Genomic DNA, 12,361 nt, shown 5'->3' on the forward strand with positions numbered 1-12,361 from the left:
TCTCCACCTGCTGACTGCTGCTCTCTGATTGGACAGCGTCTCCACTCTGCTCTCTGATTGGCTCTGTGATGAAGCTGTGATGTCATGGCGGTGAGTGTCTGACTAAAAGTGAATCGTGTGTGATGTCTCAGAGTGGGAGGGGTCACATGCTGCAGTGCCTGCTGGGAGATGATGTAAACAAAAGGCCGAATTGTAGCGCCACCGCCAGGCAGTTTGTTCTGAGAGCGCAGCGCTGTGACAAACACCGACCGGAGCGTTAGCTGATCCCAGAGCAGCTGACTGTCGTAAACTGAAGGAGGTCTAAATGTCAGCAGGAAGAATAAATAATCCTGTTTGTTTGTTTGTTTGTCTGCAGGTAAACAGCTTGTTCTTCTCTGAAGTCTGCAGGTTCACCATCACCTGAGCCGAGTCGCTTTGTTCTCTGATGAACAGCCCACTGATCATTTCTCTGAATTCATCTTTTCTTCAGTAGATTTTCTTTGTTTTGGCTTTCAGACAGATTTTGTGGGAGGAAAAAAAGTCAAAGAAATGAATGAATGAATGAATGAACTGCTAAATCCTTTGAAGCCCAAAACCTGCTGTAGGTTTAAAAAGACGTGTTTAAATGTATGAAATTAGTCCATTTAGCAGAGACTTTCAGTTTTCCAACTGCCCATGAACATCTCATGTGTGGCTCCATCAGGAAGATGAACCGAGTCTGAGCTGAAAATCAGATTTAATCAGTGTTGATGAGCAGAGAGAACAAGTCTGGAGAGGCTGGAACGTGGAGATAGTCCAACATCTGCATGACGAGGAGACGACCTGAGCTCCAGGGTTAACATCTGGAGACACGTTGGACGTGATGGTTCTGGGATTTTAGCATTTTTGGAAAATAAATAAACTCAAGTTAACTTTTTTTTTTCTGGTCTCCATGGTTCAGAGTCCTGCTGATAGAAGACGTCTCTCTCCTCCTCCTTCATGTGGTTCTGGTTCCACAGAGCTGCAGGACTTTATGCTGCAGAGGAACATGAACCTGAGTGAAGGACCATGAGAGAGGAGCTGCTGCTGGAAGCTCAGAGCGTTAAATTCAGTTCCTAGATGTGTGTTTTCTATGTTCAGTGCTGTTCACGGGTTCATGTATTTAATAAAGAACCGGTACCGACTGTTTCTTCTGCAGGTTTGTGTGGAATTTAAAATGAACTTTATTGTCCAGAAAAAGGCAACTTCAGAACAGAATCTGGGTTTTCAGTGAAACATAAAACTTTGAGTAAAGTTCAGACAGAAAACAGACAAAACTTAGAGAAGAGACGAGAAAGACACACTTCTGATGAAGACAGTAATAGTGGAAGAAGTCCGTCTAAGTGCAGGTATGAGAGGAAACAAGGTCAAAAAGTTCTGGTTCCACAGGACTTACATGTGAGCATTTGGACTTCCTGTCTGTAAATGACTAATTATACACAATACATTCAATTATGAATGAGCTGAATGATGATCGATACCGATTAGAGATCAAACGATGACGTCACCAACAGCAACTGACTTTAAAGCAGTTTCCGGTTCCAGAGGAGAAAGTTATCCGGTCCAAGTGAGCTCAAAGTTCCGTCTGCACCACGTGATCCAGCTCCTCCTCCTTCTTCTTTATTTTGTTTGTTTTTCTGGTTGAACTTTTCCCCGGAAATCATCGGCTGCGCATGCGCCACTCAGTTAGCGGTTCGGACTCCGTCGATAAACTTCGCCGTAACGAACCGAACCAGCGGCGGAGCTGGAGCAATGGACCCCCCCGCGGCCTCACCGGTAAGCGCACCGACACGCGGGGCCGCCGGGCCGCCTCCTCCCGGCGACGGGGCGGCTAGCGGGCCGCAGCTAACCGAGCTAGCTCTGGATGTGAGGGAAACCCTCCTCCACCCGAACCAACACCGCAGGTTCCGGTAGCTCTGGCCGCTGGGTCACTCGGCTTCATCCAGGCCGACCTCTGCTCCTGGAGTAGTCCGGTAAAGGCTCGGTTCCTGTGGGCCGGTATGAGTGAAACCCGGTCCAACAGGGCTGCAGAGTTCCGGTCGAATCTGCCGGATGTAGCTACTGGGTTCTGTGTTCGGTGGAGGTTATTAGAACCGTCCTCTTCTTGGACCTTCTAAGGCAGAGGTCTCACACTTGAGCATCAACAACAACAACAAAGTGCAGCTTTTCTGAAACCTGCTGTCCCGGTTCCGGACAGCATGTGGTCGTACTGGACCACAAGCTGTCCCGGTTCCGGACAGCATGTGGTCGTACTGGGCCGAAGAACACCAGCAGCAGCTTCTGCACAGTTGCTGCGGTTTCTGAACAGCAGAATAATCCCCTCCATGTGCTTTATGGTGAACACCTCCTGCTACACCTGGCCGGCTCAGGTGAGCTGCACGTGGCCTGATGGAGGCCACAGGTGAAGTCCTGCTGCAGCTGCAAGAGGGGCATCAGCCTGGACCTGTACTTGCTGGAGTTCATAGAAGAGAACACGACCCGACTGAACACTGGAGAGCTCTGGGAAGGATGGAGCTGGTTCTCTCAGAATAGGTCCAGTCTGGTCCGCTTCTCTTCTGTAAATGCAGTTTATTATTATTCTTCTCATTATGTTCTCCCGGAGCCTCAGCTCCCCGGGACACTCCCACATCAGCGGGAAGGGCTGCAAGCAGCTGGACGGTGAAGTCGGCAGAACGCAGCTCCGGTTCCTGCAGCAGGTTTTTCAGAACACAGGCGTGAACGCTGCAGCTTCCTCCACAACAGATCTGCATGTGCTGAGATGATGGAGGTTGTAGTGAAGGCTGCTCCACGGCCCTGACTGCCATTCTGCCATCCTCCATGGACCTCTTCACCTCAGTGAAGCACGTCACCATATGCCCACTCTGTTTCTTCTGAAGAGGTCCGGACCTGGCGGTGCTGTAAACTCCTGGACCTGATGAATTAATCCATCTCAGGACAACAGACGTGACGTGTTCATGGCTGCACGGTGCCTGTTGATGAACGATGCAGTGCAAAGCTTCAGCTGGATCTGCGTCCTCCTCTGGCTTTCTCTGTACCAGTCACGGACGGGCCTCCGTCAGTCCTGGAGCCGACCAGTCTGTTCCACGGCAACCCACGCGTTCAATGGCGTCACGCAGCTGCTGGATTACGTCCTCGGCTGTTGTGTGCCCGTGCATTGGACACACACTGAGCAACTCTTCTGTCACCTGAGCATCGTGGGCTTTATCCGTGCTCTCATCAGGAGCTACAGAGTATGCCATGAAAGCGCTAGCTGTGATGCATAACTGTTCATAAACGTCACTTGATAACTCGCTAATCCGCTCCGCCACGGTGTTTGCCGACAGAGAGATGTTGTTTTGTTCTGGACATAGGACATCATGCAGCCCTTCCCAAACTGCCCTGGGCTGAATGGCCTTCCAGCTTTGGTGACTGATCCCTCAGCACAGGACCAGCTGCAGGTGCAGCATCAGCGTCCTTCTTGGCTTCATGAACAAGACTTTGCTGAGATGTTAGCCCTCTCTGTAGCTGCGTAGCTCGTTGTTTCCACTCATCTTCCTGGTACTTCTCATATTGTTCTCCATGCTCGGTCCAGTTGTGGTGCTTGACATTATATTCCTTCAGAACAGCGACTTTTGTTTGCAAGTCAAGCAGGTAGCATTTCCACTTTACGAAAAAATACCGTGATGTCCATCTTTCTTGAAGTTGTCGGTGTTTATCATCCACTTTTCTTTTTGCTAGCTCTTTGTTGTTAGCAGCCCCAAATCCAGATCGCTCCTCATCAAGAACTGACAGGCCTTTGACATTACCTTTGCCCCGACGGAAATGCTTTTTTTTCTTTTTTGCAGAATTGTTTTTTTAATTTTAATTGCATATGCAGACGGCAGCTTAAATGACACAATCTGAGACCCTTGTTTTAAGGTGTTAAAGTGGTTTCGGGGCAGATGTGGTCCAACTTTAGCGTCTGATGAATGAATCTTGTGGTTTCAGGACGTTCAGGTGAAGGCGGAGCCAGACGGTGACCTGGAGATCCAGTCGTTCCCTATCCTCCGGAAGCTGTCCGTCACTCTAACTGACTGCAGGGCATGGCTGGAGGGGCGGGACTTCCTGTCTCTGGGTAAGAATCTGAAACTTGTCAGAAATCCTCCACTCATACCCTCCTCCCTGCTCCTTGCCAAGGGAACAATGTAGAGAACAATGACGTAGTGTGCGAAGGTGCGGGGAACGGTGCAGGGAACGTGTGGGGAACTATATAGGAATCTATGTAGTTTTGCACAGCTCCTGCCGTAGAGCAGGAGCTGATGGATTTCTACATCCACTAGATGTAGAAAGATGTTCCACCATCAGAAGTTAACAGCTTTCTGAAATATTATTATTCAACACCTGTGTGACAGCACATGTAAACAAAGTTCGGATAAGGTTCGGTACCAGTGCTTTACAAACCCAGTGATCAGCCCAGATCCTGATCTTTGACATCAGATCAGAACGTCCCGACTTAACAGTTGTTGACGCGGTCAGCTGTGTCACTGCTAACCTTCATGTCTGCTTCCCTGCAGATGAACACCCTCAGCTCTGTGACTTGACGCCACGGCAGCAACCTTCCACCAACACCGGCAGGAAGATGGCGTACTGCCTCGAGTGTAAGAAGGGTTTCTACAAGCAGTCTCACCTGGAGGCTCACCTGCGGGTCCACCAAGGCCAGAAGCCCAACGAGTGCTGGCAGTGCGGAAAGACCTATCCGACTCTGATGAGCCTCGTGGTCCACCAGCAGATCCACGACCGCAAGGAGCCGTACCGCTGTTCGTACTGCGACAAGACCTTCGCCCTGAAGAGGGACTGGAAGACCCACCACCGCACACACTCTGGGACCAAACCCTTCAAGTGCTGGTTCTGTGGTGACGGGTTCAGCGAGCAGGACGAGCTCACCGAGCACCTGCAGCAACATGACGGGGAAAAGTGCTACCGCTGCTCGGTCTGCGACAAGATGTTTGTGTCCTACCAGGGCTTCAACTTTCACCGCAAGTCGCACAAGAGCCAGAAGTTGCTGCCGTGCAACAAGTGCGACAAGACATTCACCAACCCGCAGAGCTTAAAGCTACACCAGGTGACGCACTCCAGCAAGAAGCCGCACAAATGTCCCACCTGTGGCAAAGGCTTCAAGCTGCTGAGCGGCCTGCGCTGCCACCAGCGCACCCACGACGACCTGCGCGACTACCACTGTGCCGAGTGTGGCAAGTGCTTCTCCAGCCTGCAGGGCCTGAAGCTGCATAACCGAACCCACACCGGCCTCAAGCCCTACAAGTGCCCCGAGTGCGGCAAGAGGTTCACACAGTCGCCCCACCTCAAGTCGCACATGGTGACCCACACCGGCGAGCGGCCGTTCCTCTGCACCACCTGCGGCAAGAGGTTCACGCAGTCGTCCCACCTGAGGTCCCACATCACACTGTTCCACGTGGGGGAGAAGCCGTTCACCTGCGGCGACTGCGGCAAGAGCTTCACCATCGCACACTACCTGAAGATGCACCGGCTGAGCCACACCAAGGAGAAGCTGTACCAGTGCTCGTACTGCCAGAAGTCCTTCTCCTACCACAACTCGTGGCGAGCGCATGAAAGGATCCACACCGGCGAGCGTCCGTTCAGCTGTCAGGACTGTGGCCAGAGCTTCATCACGTCGGGCTCGCTGCTGAGCCACCAGAGGGCCAAACACACCGGCGAGAAGAGCCACTACTGCATCACCTGCGGGGAGTTCTTCTTCACCAGCTCGCTGCTGCGCATCCACCAGCTTGACCACACCGGCGAGCGGCCGCATGCATGCAGCTGCGGCAAGACCTTCAAGACCAAAGGCGTGCTGCGCTACCACCTGAAACGCTTCACTGACCACCGGCCTGCTGAGTGACCGGCCTCCTGAAGGGGGCGTGGCCATAGACAGATGTATACAGGTGCAGCAGGAAGTTAGTGATCGCAGGCAGCAGGTGAAAACACTGACCTTTCTTTATGCAGTCTGAGCTTTGACTGGAGCTTCTTTAGACTTCTTCTTCTGCAGTTTAATGGGCTGCCTGGACGAGCAGCTCCACCTACTGGTGAGCTGACAGTCACACAGCAGCAGCAGAAACTCACAGGTTTACACATATTGGATGAATTTCCTTCACTACATGTGGACAGAAGCTGGTGCAGAACAGCACAGTTCAGAAGCTGCCAGAGAATCCGTCAGAGTTTGGTTTCCTCCAGCGTCATCGGTGATGAACGGCAGCTGCTTTGACGAAGTTTCACTCCCAAAGAATAGAGCGAGTGAATCAGAAACACTAACCGTTGGTGTGTTTAATGTTTAATTCACTGATCCTGAGTCAGCTGCTGAGTATCTAACACTTGTTTTTTTCACAGTGATTCATATAATGAAGCTTCAATCGATCTGATCGGTTATTGATCTGATCTGACTGTAACGTGATCTGCTGGAGGGAGGAACACACACAGAGCGACGCCTCTTCACCTCATAGACAGTCTGTGTTCAGCTCCTCCAGCTGAGACTCATTCGGTCTTCTGGATGAGTGGATCAGCTGTTTGTCTCTGAAATAAAAAAACAGAAAAACTGTGAAAACAAAATCTGAGTTTCCTCAAATGTCTTGTTTTGTCCTAAGATCTTCAGTTTGCTGTGAGAGGAGGAAAGAAACCAGAAAATATATATTTAAGAGGCTTCAATCACAGAATTTCAAATGTTTGTATGAAAAAATTCCAATTGGTTATTAAAATGATTGGTGATTAATTGAATAGTTTTTTGATGAATCGATTATTTGCTGCAGCTCTGGTTTAAAGCCGAAGTGCAGCAGCTTTTTGGGACAGAAAGTCTGTTCTTTGGATTCTGTTTTGAATCTCATCTGATGCAGAAAACTGTCTTTATTTTTTATTTCTGAAGAACAAATTGATCCAAATGAAAAAGAGTTTAGCTGAAAGGAAACACTACAAACAACAAGGTGATCGCTGTAATGAAGTCACATGACCAGACAGCGGACCAATCGCGGCTCCTGGGTTCGGCTGGAGCTGGTCCAGTCAAGCTGCTCTCATTCATCATGTGCTGTTTCACAATAAAAGCCAAATCATGCTCTGCAGCTTCCTGTTCTTTCCGCTTCACTGGATTCATTCCAGATCTGATGTGAGAACCGGCGTCTCGTCCTCTTTCATGTTCCAACAAACTCGCTCACCAGAAACACATTCAGTTTGCCAAACAGCAGAAACACCACAACGTCCGACTCTGACTTTAGTTCTTCTGGTCGTATGAAGACGTTGAACCCTCTGGAGAAGCAGGATGTCTTGATTGTGGGATACTGCAGGAAACAGCTGCTGATCATCTGATTAATTAAGATAAGTCAGAAATGTTAAGTAACAAAACATTCAACTGAGATTTAAAAAAAGGTTAAAGGTTTTAAAAATGGTGTAAATCCTGAGATGGAAAGAGTAAAATAAGACTCATAACATCTAGACGTGACCTGACTACATGAAGTGATCAGATATTACAGTTACCAAATAAAAACAGGATTTTGTTCAACAGAGTCTTAAAAGTGAGCATTTGGGTTTTTTCTGTGTGTAAATTTAAGAGGTTCAAAAACTAAAATATGGGCTAAAATGCAAAATTTATATTAAAGAAAAACATCTGAGATAAAAACTGAGTCACAGGTTGAAAAGAAGGAATAAAAAAGTACAACTTTAGAAAACAAAATGTATGTGCAAGTGAAAGATGATGAAAGAAAAAGCTTTCAGATAAAACAAAAAGAACAAAACTTGGATAAAAATAAATATGAGTCAAAAACATCTAAAGTGTGAAATATATTCAGCTATTAGTAAAAATCAAACCTGAGATAAAAACCAAGTTACAGATTATAAAAGGTCCAAATTGTGAGAAACAAAAACCAAAATGACATCAAACAGCAGCTGAAGGAAAATGAAACCTGAAGATTGTTTAGAATTTATTCACTTCCTTAAATACATCGTGAGGTTTTAAAAACTAAATCCTTATCAAGAAATTATTTCAATATATTTGCACAAAGTTTAAATACATAAAAGAAAATGAAGGAACAAACCACTGAAGTTTTTTTTTTTTAAAAATTATTCATTTCCTTCTAAATTGTCCGTAGGTGTGAATGTGAGTGTGCTTGGTTGTCTGTCTCTAAGTGTAGTCCTGTGATAGACTGGTTACCTGTCCAGGTGAACCTGCCTTCACCCTGAGTCAGCTGGGATAGACTCCAGCCCCCATCACACTGGTGAGGATGAAGGTGTAGAGATGATGGACGGATTTATTTCCTTCACTGCTTTTATTCTGAAGGCGAGGGTTGTACGTAGTGACTTCCGATTATTATGTAAACAGTAAAGATGGCGGCCCGCTGCGGGCTCCGTGCACTGCTCGGTCAAACGGTGAGCTGCTTCAGGTGTTCGGGTCACCTGAGATGGATCTCCGCTGCAGACAGGTGAGACCTCTGCTCCTTCACTGATCTGCAGCTTTTACACCTTCACGTCCTTCATCCAAAATCCAGCCTCATTTTGACAGTTTTAGAAACTCCACTTATATTTTTCAGAATTATGGACTTCTTCGTCCATGACAATAGAATTCTGCAGGTTCTACATCTTAAACCAAACTCATTGTTTTCCACATACTTCAGAGTTTTGAACATTTTAGATGTTTTAGTTTAAATACACCAAATTCTGTAGTTTTGACTCCGTCCATGTTCAACGTTCACATCAAACTCGCTGCTGCTCGATGTTTTCATCAGAAATGTCTGTTTTATTGTCTGAGTCTTTCCGTCTCTCTGGTGTCTCTGCTTTAGTTTGGTCATGAAGCCTGTCAGGCATCACAGTGTGTCTGTGAACTCAGAGTCTGTGGCGGGAAAGCGCTCAGCATGCTGGGTAACCGTGAGCGGCCATGAATCCACCAGGAGAACCTTCCAGAACCCACAGCGTGGAGGAGCAGCGCTGTGGGCAGCACTCGGTACGTTCAGGTCATGCTTCAGTGTCCCCAAACCCACCAAAGTCCCGTCAGAAGTGTGTGGGTTTGGCTCGGTGTGGCGCTGTCGGCCTTTTACCTGCTCAGCCTTTACGCCAAGCTGTCCGTGTGTTGCAGCCTTTTCGCTGTTCAGCAGCTCTGAAGAAGATCAACGAGATGAAGCTGAGAGGAAGGAGGACGAGATGATCCTGCTGCTGAAGAAGGCCAAGGTACCAGAACCAGAACCAGGAGTTGGTTTATGTGATGAAGACGGAGCAGCAGCAGTGAACCGTCTCACATGAAAAACTTACAGTAGTGAAAAGTAACTAAGTACATTTACTCAAGTGTAGTATTTAGGTACAGGTCAGAGGTACTTGTACCTTTCAGCAGTGTTTCTGTTTTCTCCTTCGTCTCCGGCGACACCAGAAGGTTTTGAAGCAGTTCCAGATGAAAGCAGCTTTAATGTGGAAATGTCTCACTTCAGCTGTTTCTCATTTGTCATCTTTTGTTTAATGGTGTCATTTCTTTGAGTTTCATTTATTGTTCCTGATAAAGCTGTTCATCGTTCTGGATGTATTTGTATTTTTTAAACGTGTACTTTCTCTGTTTAGTTCAGGCAGATAGTTGTTTATTTTTCAACCTGGATATATTTCAGTGACTTTATGGGTTTTTATTTTTCTGAAAACGTGTCGATATTCTTTCAGGTGTTTCGTTTTAAACTCTTCTGTGATCACAGGACTGGAGCGTTTTGCTCCTGTTCCGCTGCACTACTGTGTTACTGCTGTGTTTCAGCTCAGCATCTATCGAGATCAGCTGCAGGCCGCCTCGGGGTTCCTCCATCAAGCCGTGGTTCTAGCCCATCAGAACCACAACAACCAGGCCATCATCTACACCTACAGCCTGGTAACCCCCACCAGAACCTCTCTCATTACTCCTTCAGCAGTTTGTCAACAGAAGACTGCGTCAGTGACAATGAAGTGTTTTCTGTCCTCAGATGGCAAACTTGGCCTACGTTCAGGGTCAGCTGGACAGCGTGAGTATCGACCAATCACAGCTCAGAATCCTCACCTGCAGGCCGATCATATGTGTTTATACATACAGTGTTGTGTGTCAGTGTCGCTCACAGGAAATCCTTGGATTTGTTGTTTGAGACGTTAGTTTTAACTTCGTCCTACAGTAATACACTGCTCAAGAACATAAAGGGAATCATAAAACAACACGTCCTGGATCTCAGTGAGTGAAACATTCCAGCTGAGAATCTTCATTCCTCACATGGTGGAATGTGTTGAGAACAAAACAACATAAACATGATCAACGTACATCTGAATTGTTCCATGGAGGTCTGGATGTGGACTCATACTCAAAATAAAAGTGTGAAATCACATGACAGGCTGATCCAGCTTCAGTGGAAACTCCTCCAGACCCGTCAGAATGAGGCTCAGCAGTGTGTGGCCTCCACCTGCCTGTAGGACCTCCACCTGCCTGTAGGACCTCCCTACAGCGCCTGGGCCTGCTCCTGATGAGGCAGGATGTTCTCCTGAGGGTTCTCCTCCCACACCTGGATTAAAGCATCATCCACTCCTGGACAGTCTGTGGTGCAACGAGACACGATGTCCCAGATGTGCTCAGCTGGATTCAGGTCTGGGGAACGGGCCGGCCGGTCCATAGCATCAATGCCTTCATCATCAGGAGCTGCTGACACACTTCAGCCACATGAGGCCGAGCATTGTCATGCATCAGGAGGAACCCAGGGCCCACTGCTCCAGCATGTGGTCTCACAGTGGGTCTGAGGATCTCATCCCGGTACCTGATGGTAGTCAGGGTACCTCTGGCTAGCCCATGGAGGGCTGTGGGTCCTCCAGAGAAATGCCTCCCCACACCATGACTGACCCACCAAGTCGGTCCTGCTGGAGGATGCTGCAGGCAGCAGAACGTTCTCCACGGCGTCTCCAGACTCTGTCACGTCTGTCACATGTGCTCAGTGTGAAGCTGCTCTCATCCATGAAGAGCTCAGGGTGCTGATGGTCAACCTGCCGACCTTGGTGTTCTCTGGCAGATGCCAGTCGCCCTGCACGGTGCTGGGCTGTCAGCACAAGCCCCACCGGTGGACGTGGGGCCCTCAGACCACCTCATAGAGTCTGGTTCTGACAGTCTGAGCAGAAACATGCATATCAGTGGCCTGCTGGAGGTCATCCTGCAGCTCTGGCAGAGCTCCTCCTGGTCCTCCTGCACAGAGGAGGAGCTAGCGTCCTGCTGCTGGGTTGTTGACACGCCTCATGCTGCCTCCAGGGCTGAGAGCACTGACGAGATGCAGACGTGACCAGAACATCAGCCAGAAAGGACGAGAACAGAGACCTGGTCTGTGGTCACCACCTGCAGAAGCTCTCCTTTATAGGCTGGTCCTGCTACCTGCCTCTCATCTCCACCTGCTGTCTGCTCCATCTGCACAGCAGCAGGTGGAAGTGATTCACCATCAGTGCTGCTTCCTACCTGGACAGGTTGGTCTCACACAAGTGTGGCTGACCTGGAGTCCCGTGTTGCTGAGGTGTTCCCTTTACTTTTTTGAGCAGTGTATTTGTGATATTCAGAGAAGTTTTGTTCTTTGGGTTCTTTGTTGGTTCCTGTTCTTTGTCTGCGGTTCTAAATTGTGTCATTGGACGGAACAGATTAGTGGAAGTACGACTTCTCTTCGTTCTGTTAGTGGAACCGTGTAGAACAGGAGCTCTGAGCTGGAACATGAAACCAGCACCGTGATAGCTTCGTGGAACACAGCGTCCGTCTGGGATTGGCTGCTCTCTGCTGTGACATCATGTTTCTGATCTTCTTCCAGGCAGAGAAACTCTTCAAAGCAGCGATGAGCTTCATGCTGGCAGGCGGGACTCCAGAGGTGAGCGTCACCCGTTCATTCCACCTGTCACAGGTAAACACACACCTGACCTGCTGTCTGTTTCCAGGATGACAACGCCGTCGTCGAGATGTCTCTGAAACTCGCCACCATCTATGCCGAGCAGAACAGGTAAGACGCAGACTGAGCAGGTACGTTGACGGGAGCTCTGAGGTCACTGATTTCTGGTTGGTTGTTTGTTTGAGGGTGGAGCTTGCAGAACATGGTTTCAGGTTCTGTACAGAGTCTCTGGAGGCCAAACTGGAGAAACACAAGGAGCTGCAGGAAGACGAGCAGACAGGTGAGAGGACAGGTGAGACACACTTAGACGGTTTAGAAACTGTTCCTAGACTTGTTTGTTTGTTTACTGTCCTCAGAGGAGCAGGAGGCTCTGAGGAAGGAGACCCGCCTCCTGCTTGGTCTGTGTTTGGACTCGAGGGCTCGATACCGAGCATCAACTCTGCACCTGAAGCAGGCAGGACAAGACTACCAGGACGCCCTGAACATCTGCCGCCAGGAGCAGGGAGAGACACACC

General features: G+C 48.8%; 2 protein-coding genes across 2 annotated transcripts in view; both read left to right on the forward strand.

The window, feature by feature from the left end:
- The first annotated feature begins 1,588 nt into the window (after positions 1-1,588).
- On the forward strand, positions 1,589-7,072 carry LOC103372168 (zinc finger protein 664-like). Its single transcript, XM_008301741.1, has 3 exons — positions 1,589-1,773; positions 3,964-4,090; positions 4,530-7,072. The coding sequence occupies exons 1-3, from the start codon at positions 1,750-1,752 to the stop codon at positions 5,867-5,869; spliced, it is 1,491 nt and encodes a 496-aa protein (XP_008299963.1). The 5' UTR covers positions 1,589-1,749; the 3' UTR covers positions 5,870-7,072.
- Positions 7,073-8,311: 1,239 nt separating this feature from the next.
- Positions 8,312-12,361, forward strand: part of ttc19 (tetratricopeptide repeat domain 19) — an 11,204-nt gene continuing 7,154 nt past the window's right edge. Inside the window, exons 1-9 of the mRNA XM_008301742.1 lie at positions 8,312-8,429; positions 8,787-8,947; positions 9,080-9,171; positions 9,734-9,844; positions 9,936-9,974; positions 11,772-11,828; positions 11,896-11,957; positions 12,032-12,126; positions 12,203-12,361. The exon at positions 12,203-12,361 is cut by the window's right edge and continues 2 nt beyond it. Of these exons, the coding sequence (XP_008299964.1) occupies positions 8,335-8,429; positions 8,787-8,947; positions 9,080-9,171; positions 9,734-9,844; positions 9,936-9,974; positions 11,772-11,828; positions 11,896-11,957; positions 12,032-12,126; positions 12,203-12,361 (871 nt within the window). The 5' untranslated portion in view covers positions 8,312-8,334. The remainder of the gene's footprint in view (positions 8,430-8,786; positions 8,948-9,079; positions 9,172-9,733; positions 9,845-9,935; positions 9,975-11,771; positions 11,829-11,895; positions 11,958-12,031; positions 12,127-12,202) is intronic.

Source organism: Stegastes partitus, unplaced genomic scaffold (genome assembly GCF_000690725.1).
Source record: "Stegastes partitus isolate 25-593 unplaced genomic scaffold, Stegastes_partitus-1.0.2 Scaffold1705, whole genome shotgun sequence".
NCBI classification, from domain to species: domain Eukaryota; kingdom Metazoa; phylum Chordata; class Actinopteri; family Pomacentridae; genus Stegastes; species Stegastes partitus.

Excerpts from the sequence above, each read along its gene's own strand:
- LOC103372168 (XM_008301741.1), top strand. The coding sequence starts at position 1,750 with ATGGACCCCCCCGCGGCCTCACCG. Across the intron at positions 1,774-3,963 it reads ACCCCCCCGCGGCCTCACCG|GACGTTCAGGTGAAGGCGGA; the intron begins GTAAGCGCACCG and ends TTGTGGTTTCAG. Across the intron at positions 4,091-4,529 it reads GCGGGACTTCCTGTCTCTGG|ATGAACACCCTCAGCTCTGT; the intron begins GTAAGAATCTGA and ends GCTTCCCTGCAG.